Source organism: Asparagus officinalis, chromosome 7 (assembly GCF_001876935.1).
Source record: "Asparagus officinalis chromosome 7, Aspof.V1, whole genome shotgun sequence".
NCBI lineage: Eukaryota > Viridiplantae > Streptophyta > Magnoliopsida > Asparagales > Asparagaceae > Asparagus > Asparagus officinalis.
Window position 1 is genome coordinate 52,464,337 of NC_033800.1, and position 21,650 is coordinate 52,485,986.

General features: G+C 35.2%; 1 protein-coding gene across 1 annotated transcript; it reads left to right on the top strand.

Annotated features, from left to right (window-relative positions):
- On the top strand, positions 1-21,135 carry LOC109850267. Its single transcript, XM_020420243.1, has 12 exons — positions 1-3,170; positions 3,323-3,562; positions 7,005-7,131; positions 9,162-9,314; positions 9,463-9,704; positions 9,802-9,867; positions 10,997-11,033; positions 11,655-11,819; positions 12,580-12,815; positions 13,960-14,038; positions 14,110-14,247; positions 20,368-21,135. Exons 1-12 carry the CDS (start codon positions 175-177, stop codon positions 20,530-20,532), a joined length of 4,644 nt encoding a protein of 1,547 aa, XP_020275832.1. The 5' UTR covers positions 1-174; the 3' UTR covers positions 20,533-21,135.

Consider the following 21,650-nt stretch of genomic DNA (forward strand, 5'->3'; position numbering starts at 1 on the left):
CCTCCTCTCAATCACATTTCAAAACCAGAAACCGAAGCAGCAAGCAAAGGAGAGAGGATCATCATCTCATTTTTATTCATTTTAATTCATCAAAATAATCGAAAAAAATAATTAAATAAAATAAAAAGGTGGCGGAGCATTCGAGACGAAGTTGATGACGAGTTCCACCATCAGATGTCGCCGTCTATGGTAGATGTCCGTACGCCGGCGGCGGCGACTCGATACACTAGAGATCAAGGTCAGATCTTTACTCCTTTCGATCAGAACCCTAACCCTAACCCTTTTAAATTTATGGATCAATCCAACTCCTTTGGTAAGCCCTCGCTCTCAAAGCCTCGGTTTGCTAAGGTGAGGAAGAACGCCGCCGCTCACCGGAGACCGGCGTCGGCGGCGGCGTCGACGATTCAAGATCCCTGTTCTTCGGGGTTCAATCCGTTTAGGTCGGATAAGATTGAGGAGAAGATCAGTAAGTGGGACCCGTTCGTTTCTGAATCGGGGGCTAGGGTTTCGGAGAGTATGAATGCTAATGGCAGTGCATTTGGTGTTAGGGGCACGAGTTTTGTGCTTGGGAGTGGTGACCCTAAATTGAGCAGGAACTCGAGCAGCCGAAGCATGGGGAGCTTTGATTCTTTGAAGTCCGAAACGTTTCAGTTTGTTTCGGGTTCGAAGCCTGTGGAGGTTGGGCAAGGGTTTGTGTTTGGTGATGGTGCAAAAAAGAGTAATGATCTGAGTCAGGGTTCATCGCTTGGGTCTGACGAGGGCTTGGTGTTTTCCAAGCCCCCAGAGGAGGAGATGAGAAAGCTGAACTTGAAGAATCCAGGCGATGGAGGTGATTTTGAGAAGAAGAAACAGTCTGAAAATGCATTTGTGTTTGGAGCTGGCAGTGTAAAGGCTAGCATGCAGAAGGAGAAAACAGAGGCAAGTACAAATTTTGATGCTGGTGGTTGTGTATTCGGGAGGGGAGTAACTAAGAGTGCTGATATGAGTCGGAATTCATCCTTTAATTCTGATGAGGGATTATTCTCTCAGCTTCCTGAAGAGATGAGGAATCTAAGGTTGAAGGGTTCCGGTAATATAGATGATTTTGGGAAGAAAAAGGAAGCTGGAAATACTTTTAGTTTTGGGGATACCCAGTTCTCTGTATCAGGTTCACAACCAATAAATGTAGGGATGGAGAAACCAACGTCACATTCATTTGTCTTTGGTAGCAAGGGAAGTGGGAACTGTGATGCTGGTACTTTTGCCATGGGTTCCGACAAGGATTCATTCTCTGAGCTTCCTAATGAGATGAGGAAGCTGAATTTGAAGAATAAGAACATGGATGATGTTAAGAGGAATGAGCAAGCTGAAAATTTTGTTTTTCATGATAACAAAACGGGGCAAGGATTAAGTTCTTCTAGCAATCTAAAAGGTGCTGAGTTTGCAGGTTCAGAACCAATAAATATTGGGCTTGAAAAGCCTACAGTTGGTTCAGTTGGTTTTGGTAGCATGGGAAGTGGGAATCCTAATGAGTGTACTTTTGTATTTAGTAGCGGAGTGAATAAAAGTGTTGATTCAAGTCAAAATTCTTTCTTTGGTTCACATTTGGGGTTGTCTGAGCTTCCTGAAGAGATGAGGAAGATGAATTTGAATAGTGGGGATGGTTCTTTAAAGACGAGCAAAGCAGATAAATTTTTTGTATTTGGAAGCGACAAGAATTCCATTGGTTCCTTTGGCAGTGGTTTTGCAAATAAAGTACCAGAAGAGACGGAGCAATTGAATGTTGGAAGGGGGTCAGCAGAGCAAAGCATGAAGAATGAAAGTGCAGGACCTGCAGCAGGTGCTTATGTATTTGGAAGCACCAAAGAGAAAAATTCTGGTTTAAGTGCTGAAGATCCTAGGAAGGGTAAAGAAACAGCTCAAAAAGATGAGACTGGTGACAGTAATTCCTTTGTCTTTGGGACCGCTAAAAATGCTGCAACTTCCTTTGGAGGAAGTGCTGTTAACACAGTACATGATAATATGGAGAAGATGAAAATCGGAACTAATGCTGAGAGTTTATCTGGAAGGATTCCATTTGAATCCAATTTTCAGGCAGCAAAAGATGACCACAGATGGAACATGTGTTCTAATCCATTATTCCCTGCTCCTGGTTTCCAATCTCCTGGGCCAAGGTTCTCTTTTACAGGTAAGCCTGTAGGTCTAGAAACACCAAACATGGAATTCAAAACCCCGCAGCCAGAGGATGCTACTCGATTGACTAAAGAGACTTTGTTTAGTGGGACAGTGGCATTCAGTGCAAAAAAAGGTGATGCTAAAAGTACGAAGAGTAAAAAAAAGAAGGGTAAATTCCCATTTTCGCGAAGGTTTTCAACACAGAATGTTTCAGAGAGGAGTGGTCCCAACATAAATCCAGAAGATTCTACTTGTGATTACTCACCCATGGATTATTCTCCTTATCGTGAGGATGGAACTGCTGATCAGTATTCAAGAGAAACTTCTATAGCATCTGAAGATTCCAGTCATATTGTCTCTCGTGGTGCGTTATCTGAGCAGGAAGAAGTGCTAGTGTCAGCAGCTCAGAGGTTGAATGTCAATGAAGTAGACCTATGTCAAGGAGAAGTAGGTATTGATGATTCCAAAGATGATGTCAAGAAAAGTTCTAATGCTGAATCTTCTTTTGTAGACGAACAAACTAATAAATCTGTGAATAAGAACAACATTTTCAAACTTGAGAATATGGGCCTTGATAATAATTCAAGAACATCCCCCATGCAGTCTGATACTGATTTCTTTAGTTCAACCGGTGAGGGGCCAGCTAATGAAGTTAGAAATGAGTTTTCTTTTTCTTCTAGCTTAGAGGATCTTGGTCAATCCAACTTTGCATTCACTGCATCACCACGGGTTGACGGTCCATTATCAGCAGCGAAGCATAGTTATAGAAGAAAGCACAAGCTGAAACCTGGTCAAAGTGCCAGAGTTCCACTGGCTTCTTCCTTGCCAGATTTGATGCCACATATCAGCATTTCTGGTCTTCCAGTTTCAGGAGGACAACAAAATACTTCATCTATCTATAAAAATGATAATGAAAGCAAAACAGGAAAAAGTAAAGAAGAGGCCAGAGAAGAGTCCACGACTTCAGATGTTGCTAGAGCTGAAGTACAGGAAGCATGTGAGAAGTGGCGATTCAGGTCAGTCTTATATCTTTTGTTTGCTGCCTTGCTTATTACTGTGTGCTATAAGTTCTAGTCGTTCTTTATCTTGTTGTGTTTTTTGCAATTTAGAATTAACTATTATTCTATACACTCAACATTTGGATGCTTAATCACTCAATATGCATTAGGGGTAACCAAGCTTATGCAAAGGGGCTTCTTGGTAAAGCAGAGGATTATTATACCTGTGGAATAAATTCTGTCTCTCTGAAGGAAATTCCTAGTAGCTGCATTAGGCCGTTGACCCTCTGCTACAGCAATCGCGCAGCTACACGGATGTCTCTTGGGAAAATGCGAGAAGCATTGAGAGATTGTAAGATGGCCGTTTCAATTGACCCAAACTTTCTTAAAGCTCGAGTAAGAGTTGCAAAGTAAGTGCTGCTTGAATTCTTCCTCCTTTCAGGTCACCATAATAGCTTTAATAAGCTATGCTCATATATCTTGTTTTACACGTGAAATTGAATTGCTTGATCCTTGTAAGGAGCTTAATTTGATATGTTTTCCATGTAGTTGGAAATAAGTCTCAAGAGTCGTTGAAGGTCTCTATTCTAGACTTTCTAAGTACAGCAATTACAGCGTTTACATACCTGAATGAGAAAGATCCTTAGAAACTATCTAAAAAATGTTAAGTTAATCTTTTTTAACTAATTGAAAATGTTTAAATTAAAATAAATGGATAGCTTATAATCCTTGTCATGCAATGAATGTGGAGAACTGGCAACTTATTATAGACGCATGCTAGGTAACATACTATATAGGTCCTCATTTGACTTAAGGATTTATATTTCTTAAACGATTTCCAGAATTCAGTTTTGGAATAACACTGAAGCCTAAAGCTAAATGTTTTCTGAAAAGCAGAAAGGAGTCCCCAGATGAAGAAAAGATGTTGATTGTCAAAGAACTGAACTACTTGATCAGCAAAATTGACCAAAGCCGTGAACTTTAGAACTACTCTAGGTTTAGTGATTGTGAAGCAGCAATCTGAAGGTCTGATTGGGTGCCCTAACCTTCCAGGAATATTGTAGGGTTTGGAGACATTAACCTCATTTGAAATTTTTAAATGGAGTTTAAGTATTGTCAGATGCCTACAAAAGCTAAACTGAAGTACATAGGATTTTTTCCTAAAATTGTTGACATTTTTAGTTTTCATATTAAACTGCTACTTTTGTTGGGCCCTTCACCGCCAGTCAAGTTCTCTTCCCTTGGCCTTTGGGAAATTCCTGGATGCATGACGTTTTCCTTTGAGCTAACCTCACTTTGAACTCCTTCACGTTCTATCTCCAAACTTTTGGCATCTAATTATGATTTCTACTACTTTCTTAGAAAGCCTAGAGACCTCGAACCTACTCCTATGGCCTCATAGGCATCATCCCTATATATGGGACAAAACACTGTATCCTTGACCTTATACACGTCCTTCTAGTAAGGAGGATGGAGTCATAGACGTATAATTTCAAGGGTTTTAAAAAATGTGACCGTACAGTTCTCATAAACCAACTTGAATAGCCTAGGATTTGTAAAATCAAAGCTGAATCTCATCAAGGCAATGACACCCCAATCACTTTACAATTCTAAGTTTTTTTCTCTTCTTCATTATTGTTATTATATTATTTATTATTTTTATAATTTTGTTTTCTATTTCAGTTAGTATTCAAGTTCAAGAGCTATGATATGCACTAAAAGGTGCCTCTAGCCTTCTTTACATGATAACCATTCTCCCTAGTTGGACACTTGTTTGAACACTTACATTATGTCATGCCTTTTTCACATTACAAATATTAAGGTGGGTATACCCTTTAGGGGATAAAAATATACACATAAAATGCTTCGTGGTTATTACTCCTTTTATGTTCTTCCTCCCCCCCCCCCCCCCACCCCCACACCCCTGGCGCAAAAAAATTAAATAAAAAACACACACACACAAAGGGAAACAAGGTACAAGTGGTTATGCATAGACTAGAGAGCCAGACCTATGAAAGAGATAGGGGTAAGATGCTTATACATGAGAGTATGATTAGGTTAGCTACATGGAATATATGTACAATTACACGAAACCTGATAGAGTCGGTAGATATTTTGTTTAAAAGAAAGATTAAAATGATTTGTCTATACGAAACTAAGTGGGTAGGTGAAAAATCTAGAGAGATTGAGAATATTGAATATAAACTTTGGTATGTAGGGAATAAAAGAATAGAAATGGCGTGGGAATATTTGTAGATTAACATATTAAGCGATGATGTGAAGGTAAAAATAGTCGGAGGTAGAATAATACTAACAAAATTGTGTTAGGGGTGGAAGTACTTAATAATGTTAAACGCTTGTGTTTTATGCACCATAAAATATTAAAAAGGATTTTTTGTGTAACTTGCATAAATTTTTGTGAAGAACTCCAAGAGGAGAAAAGGTATATATAAGAGATCTTAATGGACATATAGGCAAAGATAATGGTGGGTACGAGGGAGGGAGGGACATAGAGGTTATGAATATGGAGAAATGAATAAAAAGAGATAAATTTTATATTTTGTGATGTCTTACGACCTTAAAATAACAAATATATATTTTGAAAAGAGAGATGAGCACTTGATAACCTTTAAAAGTGGATTGGCAATAGCTAAAATAGCCTTTTTTCCCCTTTACTATAAAAGTAGGTAGGTTACCATGCAAAGATTGTACAATCATGTTGGAAGATAGCATGGCCATATGCACAATTTGATTGTGTTAGATATTAGTATTAAGAAGTGGAGGAGAAGAACTACTATCAACAAGAGATTAAGAACAAACCCTAGAACTTAATAGGAGATAATTTATGGCATATTAAGGATAGGATGTTGAAAGTAGATATTTGGAATATAGTGGATATGCACTAAAAGCATGTTCAAAAAGGACATCTTGTTAAATACCATATTGTGACTAATTAATAATTTTATATTAAGTAGATTATTACTATTAGTAAGTTATTAATTAATGAACTAAGTAACTAATAAAAATTAATTAGTTCACATTAATAATGAGTACTAAATACTAAATTAGGAGTAATTAATTTTTTTATATTAATGAAAAATTATTATTAATAAAAGTATTAATTAGTTAATAAGAAATTAATGATTTCATAATAAGAAATATATATTATTAAAATATTTATATTTTACATTATTTATCGATATTGATTACTAATTTTTTATTTGAAATCAATTAAATAATAATTATTAATAAATTAGTAGATAAGTGAACCCTCACCAAATATAATTTTGGTAGCTTATAAGTAAAAAGGTACTTATAAGTAAAATAAATAACTTATACGTATGTTGCTGAACATGCTCTAAGAGGTAGGTTAAGAAATAAGTTTGGATATAATAATGATTAATTTACTGGAGGAGATAACCCTCAATAGAAAAGAGTGGAAGAGTAGGATTCATGTAGCCGACGTCTAAAGTTTTTAAAGGCTTTGTTTTGTGTGTAAATATCTTGCTTTTGGTGTATTTTGTATCTGCCTTTTGTCCCATGTCTGCCTAGAACGCGCTTTTAGTGTATGCGCATAATTTGTTGCTTAAGAGGTGCTCATGTTGAGGAGGAGGTTGTTATATTCTATGTTAAATTATAAGCACCCATAAAGGTGAAGCAGGAAGTTTAATCATTGAGAGATATACACACTCCAAATTCTTATTGGCTTCTCTTACATATAAGAAATATCACTGGAATGAACTATCAAACTGATCGACATTTGTTCTGTTAGTTCAGCTTTCACATTATTTATTGCCACAAGTTGCAATTGTCTATTCTACAAAAAGTCTTATCAGTTTATTCTTCATTTAGTTGTCATCTAGCTCTAGGAGAGATTGAAGACGCAATGAAGCATTTTAAGGAATGCCTGCAAGCGGAGAACATCAGCGATGATCAAAAATACTTGTCCGAGGCCTCTGACGGTCTACGAAAAGCTCAGGTATTGCATCCAATCACTCACTATGTCACAACATTTTTTTTCACAAGTATATTGATGTGCAATATCTTCAAATTTTGTTCATTGACAAGGCATCTTGATGGAAACTAGAAGGTGACATAGAAATAAAATTAGCAATTTTATTAGTTACAAATGACCAACATGTAGATTATGCTTATCAGAGTTTAATGAACAAGTTCCTGATGCCCAATTAATATTAATCTATTTTATGTTATTACAGTGGCAAGTTGTCTTTTGATAATGGAGAAGGATTTATGGTTTTAGTATCTTTAATATGTTCGTGAGGTTTTTACTTTCCTGCTACATAAGGAGAAAAATAGAATTGCGTTGAATTTTGGATGTTTCTAAAGTAAACATAGAGTAGTTGGATAACTGTCTGTGCTTGTTTGACCAATAAATTTAGAATGTGTGTAAATTAGAGGAATCATACTTGGGTTCAGACTTCAGTCTTCAACAGATTTTTGATAATTTATTGAATTGCTACATTGTATGAAATTATATTATTCGGGAATGTCATTCAAGTTTCAAGTAGGAAGATGAAATGATTTTGTTTATGCTAATAGAGTGTCTAGTGTCATGTTGGTCGTTAACCAGTGTGGACATCGACTGATCAAAAATTACTGTTTGGTACTTGTTGTAAGGGCACCATTGATTCTTTATTCCTTTGATTTATCCATTGATATGTGTGACACTTTTTCCTACCTGGAATTGGCAATACCAAGAGTGATACTTATTTCTAGGGATTGTGTTGGTGAAGCTGAAGAGGATGCTGTTCATGGAATCAAGGTAAGATGCTGAAAGGGTGTTGAAATACTGGAGCATTCGATACCATGAAATTTAAGCAAAAGTGCTATAAACTTGATGTACAATGAGCCATGCTCTATGGATTTGAGATTTGAGTACGTAAGAAGCAGCACCTCCAGAGAGATGAGGATATTCAAAACAAGAATATTGAAATTGAGCGGCCCCATGCTAAAGGCAAGAGAATAGTTAGGGTTTGTTGATAAATGTCATAAGCTTTGTAAATGTCAGGGCTTGGTAAATGAACAAGACAAATGCCCTGTTACTGTTAGTGTAACCACAATTCTCACTTTCTAGTCTAGACACAAGAGAGCTATACCCTGGCTAATCCTCAAGGAGGAAGTAGAAGATTTTGTAGGAAATAAGTCTGTCCAAGAAAAGTTAGATGTTGCGCCAGTTGTGAATAAGATCACCAAGAAATATTGCTAGAGATAGTTAGGACTTGTAAGCGGGACGACTGGTTCGCTACTTATTATGATGTACTCAGCTAAGGAGTGCAAACATAGGGATCGACAACATTAACAAAAAAGATATGTGATTGCTAACCTGACTAAGAACATCATTGTTAATTGTATGCGTATGTACAAATTGCCGCTCCTAACTTAGGAGAACATCCCCAGAAAACACGGCCATCTATCTGAAGTGAGATCTCATTGTGAGATCTACCATTCAGAGGCATAATTCTATCGTTTGATTATATTAATTTATGGTCGTCTGGATTTATACATCAAATTTACGTATTCCACGTAGTTATCAAGCGGGCTATGTCGGCGATGCTTATGGAGAGTAAATATCCCCCCTTTTAATCGAGAACATTGATGACCTGCATGATTTTGGACCCCTGATTAAGTGATTTTTGCTGTGGCTTTGAACAAACCTTTACTTATGTTTCTCTTAATTTATTTATACTTTGGCTTGCAGGAGTACATTTAAGCCTGAACTAAGTAATTGCAAACCGTTTGCATTACTATTCCTTCATTGCATATTTATAGCTATTCTCCTGAAACATAAAATGCTTTTAACTGGTACTATCAGGACAATTTGTGGCTATTCGGAAAATGTTAAATCCTTTCCAAAACTCCATCCTGCAACCAACAGTATCTACTCAATAACCGTCTTCTGTTTTATGCTCCTTCACATAATTTCTTGAACGTATGTATCAGAGAGTTCGATGAATCTATATTCTAACAAGTAGTATACCTGTTTGACAGCAAGTGGCTGATTTAACTGGCCAGTCTGCTGAACTGCTGTTGAGAAGAACATCCAATAATGCTGCTAAAGCATTAAATGTGATTGCCGAAGCACTTTCACTAAGTCCATACTCAGAACACTTGTTGGAAATGAAAGCAGAAGCTCTGTTAATGGTATGTGGTGTTGCTCTTTCTTGTCATAACACATCTGAGCGTTAACTGCTTCATGTCATTCTCACACATTTATTAGTTTTCAATATGAGCCACATAATTTTGCTCTTACCATTATTTTGTTACTCACTCTTGTTTTGGCATCTAACAGATGCGGAATTATGACGAAGTAATTAAGTTATATGGAAAGACGCTTGATTTGGTTGAACAAAACTCTGCCGTAACAGAAGTTGCTTCTGAATTGAAGAATGCAGATTCCTCTGAATTCATGAATTCACCTGCCATACTTTGGCGGTGGCATATGATTGCCAAGTCCTATTTTTATTTAGGGAAACTTGAAGAGGCTCTTGAGCTACTTCAGAAGCGTGAAAAATTGAAATCTGCCATAGACAAGTAATATTCTATTTTAACATTTGTCTATTCATCCATGCTCTGCAAAATTTTTTCGTGGTTGCTTTTAATTTATGAAGCTGGTCTTTTTTAGGAACAGGTCCTCAGACCCTTGTACGTCATTTGCTACCACCATACAGGAACTCTTACGGCTTAAAGTAAGTCTGCTCACCTCATTTTATGATAATTGCTCATTTTACTGGAAAGTAGTTTAAAATGTTTCCTCACTCTCTTCAATGTAACCCCTGTTTATTCATCTTCTCTTGTGTTTGCACCAAATTAAAATTCTCAATCTGTGGTATAGCCAAAGCTTTTTCCTGATCACTTCATTATCTTGCTTATGCAACTTCGGCTTACATCAAAGTTTTTCTGGAATTTTCTTAATCTTTCTTCACTGTCAGATTTTACTGGGTAATTCCTGGAATCCAGGCTATTCTTACCAACCTTGTTTTGGAATGGTTCAGTTTTTTGGATTCTGCGTTTTACCCATTAATATCATATGCATAAATATATGTTTCAAAATTTATGTTTTTCTTATTTATAGCTTATATCTTGTGGTTTCATATGATTCAGACTTCAATTTTGTTGCAGCTAAACCAACTATATTATGCAATAAATTTGAAACTGCTATATATGTTTCTTATTTATAGTTGTTTCATATGATTCAGACTTCAATTTTGTTGCAGCTAAACCAATTTTTCATGGTCACAATCACACTTATATAACATGTTTAACCACATGGGAAAGAACATGTTTTACCATCTTTAGAATTTAGGAACATGCAAGATGTTCTTCTACATGATAATTATGTCAATTTCTGTAGTTGCCACCACTGCAGACAGTTGTCTCCTGGATATGAACCATCCAAACGTGAAACTATTTTAGATAGATTTAACCTTTCTAGAGGACACATATTACTGTTGTGGATGATCATCATTCCACTGTATTAGAAATCTCAAGTTCTTATGGTCCTAAGTGATGAATTCACTCAATATAAAAAGTAATGAGGTCCCTGATGCACCACTATGCTCCATTGCGACAATGGTATCCAGCTAAATTACTAGCATAAGGGAAAATTTCCTTTAGTCAAATACCAGTAACTATAAGAACTTTCCTTCTGTCGTTCAAGCAACAAACACAGCCTCTGGCATGAACGTGTACTAGGATCTGAAAACGTCTGTTTTGGCCTAAAACATACCCTATAACAACGGTATGCTAGCTTAAGAAATGGGATTATATATCCCCTGTGCTTAGCAGCCTCAAATTTAGCAGTATATTCATTGATTTACTTTCAGATCTGAAATTCTAGATAGCAAACGAAGATACAATAAAGTCCAAATAAAAGCCAATAAGATTTGATCCCTAACCCCTTTTCTCCTTTAATTCTCATGACTGTGGTGGTGGATTGACAGGTGTGTTGCTGATGCCAACAATGCAAAATATTTGTGAGCTAGCACCCTCTTTTTTATCCTTTCATCTCCTGTGATTAATAATTATTTTAATTTTTCTTTCGTTGGGAAGCAGGTCATGCACCCACGAGAGACAGTGCTTTCTGCAATACTATGAGTCTATGACACATCTGCATCTATAGAACTTACATATCCCGCTTCCATGTCCTTTTGGGAACAATAGTTATGCATGTGTAGCTTAAACGCTTCTATCATAAAGCTGGTGCATGAGATAGGCGTTATTCTACTTAGAAAAGCTGATTATGTGCCGACGTGGACATGCTGTGCAGAGCTGCATGCCTTACACAGTCTAAAATTAAAAAATAGTGCACCTTACAAAAGGTCTATTTTGTTCAACCAGAGCATAAGGCTAACCATTTTAAGTTACCCTACTGATTTATTATCTTTAACTGTATTATCACTAGCGTATTAGGTTAATGTGGTTCTTACTTTCTTAAAATATTTAAAAACCTTTTTCAGAATGTTCCTCTAATCGCATTCAGAGGCAGTTGAGTACTACAGTTCTGCCTTAGCATGCAATGCAGAATCACGTCCGTTCACAGCAGTATGTTTTTGTAATCGTGCTGCAGCATATCAAGCTCTAGGACAAATTGCAGATGCTATTGCAGATTGCAGTCTTGCAATAGCTCTTGATCCTAGTTATCCGAAGGTTGGTCATATGTTGGCTGATGTACGAATACCTTTTTGTTTTTATTTGGATGTTTGAATATTCGCTTTTGACACTATCATGCTATCTAGAATATTATTATTATTATTTAATGTTTTATGTTCTCTTAGTGGATTGGAGCCCCGTTGAATTATTGTGTAAAAAGTCATCTTATGTGATCCTAGGTTTCTGACTTTTGACTTCTAATTTATTTTTTTAAGTTACCTATTCTTGTTGCCACACTAGTTTCTTCCAGATAAGGTAGGCAAATGCTATCTTAACTTTGTTTATATTTTTTGAGTATATATTGGAGAATGGCCACTGATTTCTTGAGTGCAAAGTACTCACTTGATCTTATAGGTTTCTGACTTTTGCAGTTTTACTTGTGATTTTTTATATTTTTTATATATTTTTTTTGATATCTGTTTAAATGTTTCTATTCTTGTCTCTTCTAGATTAGGTGGGCATGGCCTTGTATTGCACTTTATATGGGTATCGTTTAACTTGTTGGTACTTGGTAGTATTACATGTTTAACTAAGCATTTTATCTTTATTTAATTGGGATAGTTCTAAATTTAAGAAATTTGCAAATGGAAATGTAAAAGAATAACTGATACATCTAAAAGTGACTGTTACAATCAAGTAACAAAGGACTAAAAGGATATACCGTTCTTTTGTGTGTTGATCATATTTCTCTGCCATGCTGTGGGTATTGTCACTCAATTGAGTGATCTTGTCTTTTAACCATCATAACTTCTTACAGGCAATTTCTAGAAGGGCCACGTTGCATGAGCTGATCAGGGATTATGGGCAGGCAGCTAGTGATCTAAATAGGTTAATCTCTCTTCTTCAGAAACAGATGGAGAAGAAAGATAATCACTCTGGAGGAGTGGGAAAGTCTGCTGCTGATGGCACTGATTTAAAACGGGCTCGGGCACGGCTTGTGACAGTGGAAGAGGAAGCTAGAAAAGGAATCTCATTGAACATGTATATGATATTGTAAGTCATGGATTCATTTTGCTTTCTATAGTAATATGCATTTCATATTTGTGCATTATTATGTAAGTTGCTAGTGTTTCGGTTGATCATCTGAAAACATTATTTTATTGTATTTCCATGAAGCTGCAGTTTATATACTACCACCTGCCTCTGTTAAGAAAAAATCACAGGAACTAAGATTTTGTTCTTTGTTTTATGAAATTAATGTCAAAGCTAAGACGAGAAATGATTACTCAGAAAACCAACTTCCAGCAATTATGCTGGAGAGGTGTACCACAGATTTATTTACTTAATAAGACTTAGTTTTAGAAAAGAAATGAGATCTACACATGGTTTCCAGTGATGTTACACCTTATGATGGTGTCGTGTAAGAGACTATTTAGAAATAAACGTCATAGTTTTTATGGAGACATATAAACAGAGTAGTAATCAGTGGCGAGAACAACTTGAGGAGAGAGATCCCTGTTCCCACTGCGAAATTGGAGTATTATTACACTGAATAGGAATAACTGCTGAACAAGTATTAGGTATCCTTGGGATAACCATGAAATGGTATAGAACTTTATAAGAGGGCTATATGATGAGCTATGCTTTCTCGTTGAGATGTTGGGTAATTAAAGAAACAACGTGTAGAAAAATGAGTGCAACTGAAATGAAAATTTGAAGGAACATTCTGAAATAAATGAGTGCAGCTGAACTGAGAATATTTGTATGTGTTTGCAATAACATGCTAGATAATAGAAGTTAAACGAGTGCAAAGATTTAATTCATGCTGTTTCTGTCTCTTACTGGTGTCTCTTTCCGGCTGAAATGTGGTGTTGAAATATTTTTTTCATTTTTTTTTGAGTTTTGATGGAATGTGGTTGGGAGTTTTATGAATGTACCAAAATTAATTCTTTTTGTATTTTACATTTTTCGAAACACTAGCTGTAGTTGATTTTTTTTTTTCAGTAGAGGAGGAACCTACTCTTGCATGTTACCCATGTACTTGTTAGGATTATGTTTTTCCCCCAGTTCTGGCTCTATTTTTACTCAGCACTCTACAGTCTTAGTTTCTTTCTTTCAAACTGCCTTGAATATAACTTCTTTCAATTAATAACTTCCTTTCAATTGGCTTATATTGTCTAGTCTCTTCCTTTTGTAGGGGAATTGAATCATCAAGCTCTGCAGCTGATATAAAGAAGGCTTACCGCAAAGCCGCTCTAAGACACCATCCTGACAAGGTTTGTTTGCACTAGTTATGTTATTCAAATTGTGTTCATGTTTGAGTTTTGTAACAAACTTGTTGCTGCAGGCTGGTCAGTCCTTGGTCAGAAATGAAAACGTTGACGATGGACTGTGGAGAGAAGTAGCTGCAGAGGTGCATGCAGATGCTGATCGGTTGTTTAAAATGATAGGAGAGGCATACACTGTATTGTCAGATCCCACAAAGGTACATATTGGCAAATCTAGTTTACAGTTAGTGGTTGAAATGAACCAAATAATTAATAAACAGTTCGGTTATTATTCAGCCATATTCGATTTGGTAGTTCATTTAATAATTAATGGATATTTTTTTAGTATTCGGTTCGTAAATGAGTAGAATTTAACCAAAGGTGTATTTGGTTCGTTTGATTATTGAATATTCATTTATGTTTTACTACTATTATATTACTATATTGTATTATCTTTTATGTGTGCATAATATCATAAATATTGTTTAAGTATTTTCTTACTTATTTTTTACTTAATTGTTATTATGATATTTCATCATAGACATGATATGGGGCTTTTCAATGCGTATTATGTTTTTAGGGTTCATGTCGAATATATCGGGGGACATGTCGGATATGTCGGGCGGATATATCGGGAAACATGTCGGCTATGTCGACTAATTTTTTTCAGTTTAAAAAATTGGCTGGTTTTTTGGGTTATGTTTGTCTAATCAGGTTTGTGCTTAAATTCCTAATTATCTTAATGTTGCTTCTAAAGATAAAACACGATCAATTAGGGGAAATGGAGAAAAAGACCAAAGTCATTTTCGTCGCTTCTCTTCTCTTTCTTCTTCGACATCTCATCGGTCTCTTCTCCGAGCTGTTTCTTCCACATCAATATTGAGTGATCTTCTCTCTTCTTAAATACCAACATCAGACTCCTCTTTTCTCACCTTTTTCCTATAGCATCAACCCTAAGCATCATAAATTATTTACCTTTTTATATAGCTAGACAAGAAAATTTATTAAGCATATTTAGATTTCATTTATGATATTTATATTACACATATGCACACCATCCGATATGACAATCCGATATTTTTTTCATGTCCCCCGACATATCCCTGATTTTCGCTATTCGACATGAATCTTAGTCGTCCGACATGAACCCGACATCTGACATTTAAAACCTTATCGTACGGTTCCACTCGAAACATTTGTGAGTCGATTCCTTCTAATATATGAATTGGTTCACCAAAATTGACATATCGTTTACATGTGGGGTGCAAAGTCCCTTTACGTGCACATGCGAAAGTCCCTTTACGTGCACATGCGCAAGACGCGATGCAGTGTTGTGCAATCAAGTGCAGTGAGGAGCATAATAGAATATGACTCTATTGATAACTAAATACTTATGTCCATAAAACGTGAAATGAAATCATGATCCTAACATGATCCATGTGGGGAAAAACATATCAAAGAAATGAACTCTATAGGAAAGAAATATTTAAGTATTTCGTATAAAAGAATTTTGAAATGCATAATTAGTTTTCAAGCTTCTAGTTTTCTACTATGTACTTAAAAATTTTTCTACTATGTACTTAAAAAACCTTTATCGATTTTAAAAAAGTATTATATTGTGTATCTTAAAAAATTTTACAGTGTATAATTAACCGAACTTGTGTATCGAAGTAAGCTACCCCCAGTGAATTCAAATTTTCTAAGTGACAAATTGTGTACCCGAATTCGTACCATGACCCTATACGTATCGTGTACTGTGTAACTATGTATTTCACTATAAAAGTATTATATTGTGCATTTATAAATTGTTAATATTATAATATAAATATTATTTTGTAATATTATATTAAAAATATTTATAATATTATATTAATAATGTATAAAGTAGTGAAATATCATAATAACAATTAAGTAAAAAGCTAAAGAAAATAAGTAATACTTCAAACATGGGTTTGATCTCAAGACCTCAAGCTCAAGAATCTTATGACTCACCAAGTGTGCTAATAAGGTATTCTTGAACATTTAACGAATATTCGGGTAATTAATGAATCGAATTTGAACACTCATTTCTTATTCGACACAAATTTGAAGTTGAATTTGAATTTGAATTCGTGAAAACTACCTCTACCAATTCAAATACCATGGTACTCGATTCGATTCGATTCCACCCCTATGAGAGTAAAGGATTTTTTTGTACTCTTGGCTTTAATTTAGTTATCAAAAAATCTGTTTAAATAGATCTAAAAAATACAATCAAATTGCAGAGATATGTTTTGTAGTTAGTGGATTGTAACACGTATCTGGGCCATAAAAAAAGTGAAAGCATGCTTCCAGTTTATGTTATCAAATGCAATGAAATGTAAAGATGTAAGGCAATGAAGTGTGAAGGATTCCTATCAAAAAAAAGTTTGAAGGATCCTAGAAAGAATATTGTTGTCAAGTTTTAGCTTTTTTTCATATTTATTATTTATCTTGCTAAAACACATGTATATTGTTAAAAGACATGCCGTGGATGCCTGTGTCAGGATCCTATTTCTTATGTTTACTCTTGGACTTTGTTTGGGTGGAACAATAAAGGGAGATTATGGACTTCTGTGAAGGCTGTAAGATGAGAGCTCATGTCCTATCAAGAGTAAGATAATTCCATCCAGAAGGTATAACACTTAAGTTCTCATGTAGATATGGGGGTTATTTCCAGTAAATATTTTCAAGAAACGACACTCCTTCCAATGTGAACCTTTTGAAATGGGTGGATCATTACTTAAATCCAATGGCATATCTCATCTTCCCATGTAAAAAGAAATGGCTAAAAAATGAATTTAAAGATCTTTGCAGCTTCAACTTGTTGCTATCAGTAATAGAGAGAAAAGAAGTTGTTTGTCAAAGATTTTACGTTTGGTGTCAAGCTGGAAATAACCTGCAAGTCTTGTGGTTGTCAACCAAGAGCAAGTGAGCCAGCAATCAAACTTAGTTCCTGGATGGTTACCAGTTGGCCTGCTTTTTCTATCATTGTATGTTAGGCTGATAAGAACAAGATAATACCACCAGATTGGGCTGGTGTCAGACGAAGCGGTAGATGATTAATTATTGCTATGGGGAATTATGTTCATATCTAAGAGGCTGACTAATCCAAAATGGAATGGTGTCAGTCCCAGTCATCCCTTTCCTTTGTTAATTGAGATGTATATGATTGACCAAAGTGTAGATGTTTGTCATTCAAGGAATGACATCTTTGAGTGGATCCTTTGAGTTCCCTATTATAACAAGTTCATTACTGAAGCATTTTGTAGATAATCATGCAAATTAACCGAGGTCTACTGACCTGTTGATCACTTTGAATTCCAAAGTTAGTCGTTACATCCTAAATATTCCTAAAACATAACCATATTTAATTCTAGTATGGGCTATGTGAGGCTGCTCCAGTTTTACTGCTAGTGTTGGACTGAGTATTTTGCAATACTTCCATATCAATTGTAATGGCATCCATTCAATTGTTATGCAAATTTGAAGTTTTTCTTTTTTTGCCTAATTGATTGTTGTGGAGGTTGCAATACTGTGTTGGCTGCCTTTCATGACCATAATTTGTCCAACCTAGGGTCATTACCACTCTCATATATGATACTGGGACCAGGTTGATACCAGCCCAAGGTTATCATCGCATAGCTAAAGTATAGCTTTATACTTGGTTGCTTTATAAATTGATTAAGGTTAATGGGATGAGGCTAAAGTGGCTAACGTGGGCTATTAGGTTACATATAGAATTATGGCTGTTCAGGTGAAAAGTGGCAATCCTAGGGTCGTTGGCGTATTTTGGATTATAAGAGGTTTTATACTCTGTTGAGATTTGATATTCGTTGGTAAGGTAGAAAATATGTCAGTTTCTACAATGATTTTGATTGGGCTGCAGTTCAAATTGAACCTTAAACTTTCTTTAGCAAAAACATCGGAAAGCCACATAAAACGGGAGTTATAAAAAGGGTGTTTCAGCTAGCCAATCAATTTTGACAAGGTATGTGAATTATTTGGAAGTGGTATCGCATAGTCACTTTCAGGTGTTCGACTCTTTCCTCAACTTCCCCAGTTGAGGCAATTTGTTTTTTTTCCCGTCTTGGTTGGGTGTCAACTTGAAAAGGACCCGTACTTGTCAAGTGTATGTTAATGTTTTAGCAGAAGGCCCGTACTAGTTCATATTTGTACTGATATAGATTGATGGTTATTAACCGGATGTAAATGCCAAGCCCTTTCTGGATTTTTCTTAACATTCTATTCATGCTCCACAGGAAATGTTAATGTTTGGTGAAACTGCATATTCCATTTTTATTGGGCATAATTCATGTAGAGTTTAAAGCACATAAAATACTAGATACGTAGACTTACTTCACAGTTGGAATTAGTACATAATAGAAATTTTTATAGAAAAGGAGTCTGAAAAATTTTTGGTAAAACATCAAGGGTTGCTGGATCATTCTCAAAGGGAAATAGAGTATGTTGTAAGAAGTTAATTGGTCAATTAGGTTTCAGGAGTCAAAAACTCATGAATTTTAAGCATTGCTGAAAAATAACCTGTTATGTAATTCGTTATTTGCATTATGTAGCGTAACATACCTTAAATGTTACGTAACCTTTTGAAATAACTCAGGCACATGATAGTTCTTTTTTCTTACTTTTTCTTTTTCTTTTCTTCTTTTTTTTTTGACTCAATGAAATGTGACAATTCTATGTGATTACATATAACACGTGTTATTTAACTATAACTTATGTTCTTTGAATACAACATGCTTTATTTGAATATAACCTACGTTATTTTAATATAATTTATTGTAGAGACATGAGAGTATTTCCTTTCTTAAAACTTGAAGTAATTATGTAATTACTTTGCGGTTTTGAGATCCTTCATTGCTTACTTTGGTGAGATCATTATTTGTTTGTGAAATTATGAATGATGCGTAAATTTGTGATTATATAATTGAATATTCTATTGTGATACTTGTTAGTAAATCCGTATAGCTTGTATTAAATTAAAGAACTTTTATCCTTTTTTTTTTGTATTTTGCACTTTTTTTTCTTATTCTTAAAACATGAACATCTTTTATATTTGAAAATTTAAACAATAAGAAAATACATAAGTTACGCTATGCATTGTGCTTTAAGCTATCGAGAGGCGTTAAAGTTATAGTTTATCATAATATTTTTCAACACTGCTTTGAGAGTGTTTTTTTTCTCTTTTTTTTTTTGAACTTGAAATATATGTGCTTTTGGATTGGTTAGTAAGCATTATGACGTATTTCTGTTGAGAAATTGTGATAATATATTTGATACTTGAGATGCTTTATTTGAGAAGTGTGATGATTTTATTTATTAAAGTCATTGTGAATACTTTTATTTATTAAATATTTAAATCAATAATAAGACACATCCTACCTTATGCATTACACTTATTTTGTGTTTTCTGTGTTTAAGCGTAACAGGAGGTGGAGCATTACTTTTTGCTTTGTCGTTTTTTTCAACTTTGATTTTAAGATGGCAATATGGAGCTGCAAAACTATGAAACCTAGTTTAGGCTGAAGAAGTTTTTGCAGATTCTTGTTATAGGAATCCAGATAATTTGCTCTAGTTTCAACCAATATAACAGCTAATAGTAGATTGGCATCTTGTCTACACCCCTCCTACCAATTTATTTTTTTCTAGTTCCGGTGACTTTTTGGTTTTTTTCCTGAACCAAATGTGCAATTAGACTGAAAACATCGCCACCAATGAAAAAAGCTGCAAAACTTTATGTGATGCTATTAGTGCTATCTTATATTCATGTGGAAAGTGTCAGAAGATTATTTGGCATATTTATATAAGGATAAAAGGTGATTACGCGATATTACCTCCAAATAAAGTGAAGAGAGAGCTCGGAAGGTCAAAAACTGCTAGATGAATGATGTTTCACGGCTTTTCTTTTTCATTGCCGGCAAAGTTGTGGGGTCTAGTAGCAAATATAGCTAAAAAAGTAGCAACATGTTGCAGGAGCTATAAAGATACCAACTGCTATGAGGGGTGAAAAAAAAAACCAATCTAGTAATTTAACATATAACGTAGAGAAACCCCTATGAAATGTACTTCAAGCAATCTTTTACAGCAATCGTGGCAATTTTGTTGGTTACCTTGTTGTGATTTAAGTCTCAAGCGTGTAGCGTACACTGTACAGCACTTCATCATGTTGTTCTTGTTGAACAGTTGGGGCGGGTGCAGCTCAGCTATTCCTGTTCATTACATTTTCAAAAAAGAACTTATTTTACAAGTATATGACTTCTTATCATATCACATTTATATAACTTGTAGCTTCTTTGCAGCGTTTGCAGTACGATGACGAAGAGGAGCTAAGGACTTGCCCAACAATGAGTTATAGTACTCGAAATACACCTAAAACCTCGTCAGATAGTTACGCCAACCATTATGAGAGAAGCTATACCCGGCGCCAATGGCGCACGCAAGGAAGTTCATACCAGAGATGGTGAGTTTAGCAAGCAAACTTATGTGATTTAGAATATTCAGTTTCTGGATCGAGAAGCTGATTTTGGAAGTAAAAGGTATATTGAGCTCTCTCTTAGCCGGAGCTTGGTTCCTATGGATTCATCAAAGTTTATCATGTTGACTGTGGAGGAGAGCCACAGTATTGGCTCTGGTGTCATTAAGTTATCTGAAGGGATATTTTAAACTATACCTCAGCATTGCAGAACGTTAAGGTATCTGAAGGGATATTTGAAACTAAACCTCAACATTGCAGAACGAACAATGATGTAGATTTGTGCTGTGAAGGCATTCCGAGGGAGAGCTTGTTCGGTCATATTCTTTCATTCTATTGAAGTTACAGAGAAAGGATCGCAGGTGGTTTTCTTATAGCTGTTATAGGAAGAAAGAAGCATGGAAATAAAACAGGACGCTGGTGTTTGTCTATGCTTCTTCTTTCCTTTAGTTTTGTTTGTGATTGTTTTGATCGTTTTGTAAAGTGGTGCCTGTTTGAAGCGGAGTTATGTAAAATGTATGAGCATTTGTTTGTTTAATGGGAAGTTTTGCTCCAAATATTTGTTTCTATGTTTCAGTACCTGCGTTTTGCTGTTGACCGTGTTGTGTTCTGGATCAGATAGTATTGTTTGTGTGTGTGTGTATATATATATAGTATATCGATCAGATAGTATTCGTTTGTGTACTCATATTATATATAATATATTATATTATATATATATATATAATATTATATGAGAGGAGAGAGAGCACGAGAGAATGCAGTAATGTTCATAGCAATGAAATTTATATATATATATATATATATATATATATTATATATATATATAGAGAGAGAGAGAGAGAATGAGAGACGAGAGAGAGAGAGAGAGAGAGAGAGAGAAATGAATATGTTTCTAGTAACAATACAAATTTTCGTGCGCTTGGCTACTAAGGTGGACAATCTCATCGCACTCATCAATGGAGGATAATATTCACATAGGTTGAGGAGTGTCACGGGGTAATGTAACTATTTGAAGAGTGGGGAGATTATGTCAACCTTATTATCAAGTAATATAAACTTTTTGTCTGGTACAACATACACTTTTTCTCATATATATTATATATAATA

What these genes read in the sequence shown, in the direction of transcription:
- LOC109850267 (XM_020420243.1), top strand. Translation starts at nt 175, where the DNA reads ATGTCGCCGTCTATGGTAGATGTCCGTACGCCGGCGGCGGCGACTCGA. An exon ending in TTGAAATCTGCCATAGACAA is followed by an intron (nt 9,705 to 9,801) that starts GTAATATTCTAT and finishes TTTTAGGAACAG; the next exon opens with GTCCTCAGACCCTTGTACGT. An exon ending in GCAAACGAAGATACAATAAA is followed by an intron (nt 11,034 to 11,654) that starts GTCCAAATAAAA and finishes TCGCATTCAGAG; the next exon opens with GCAGTTGAGTACTACAGTTC.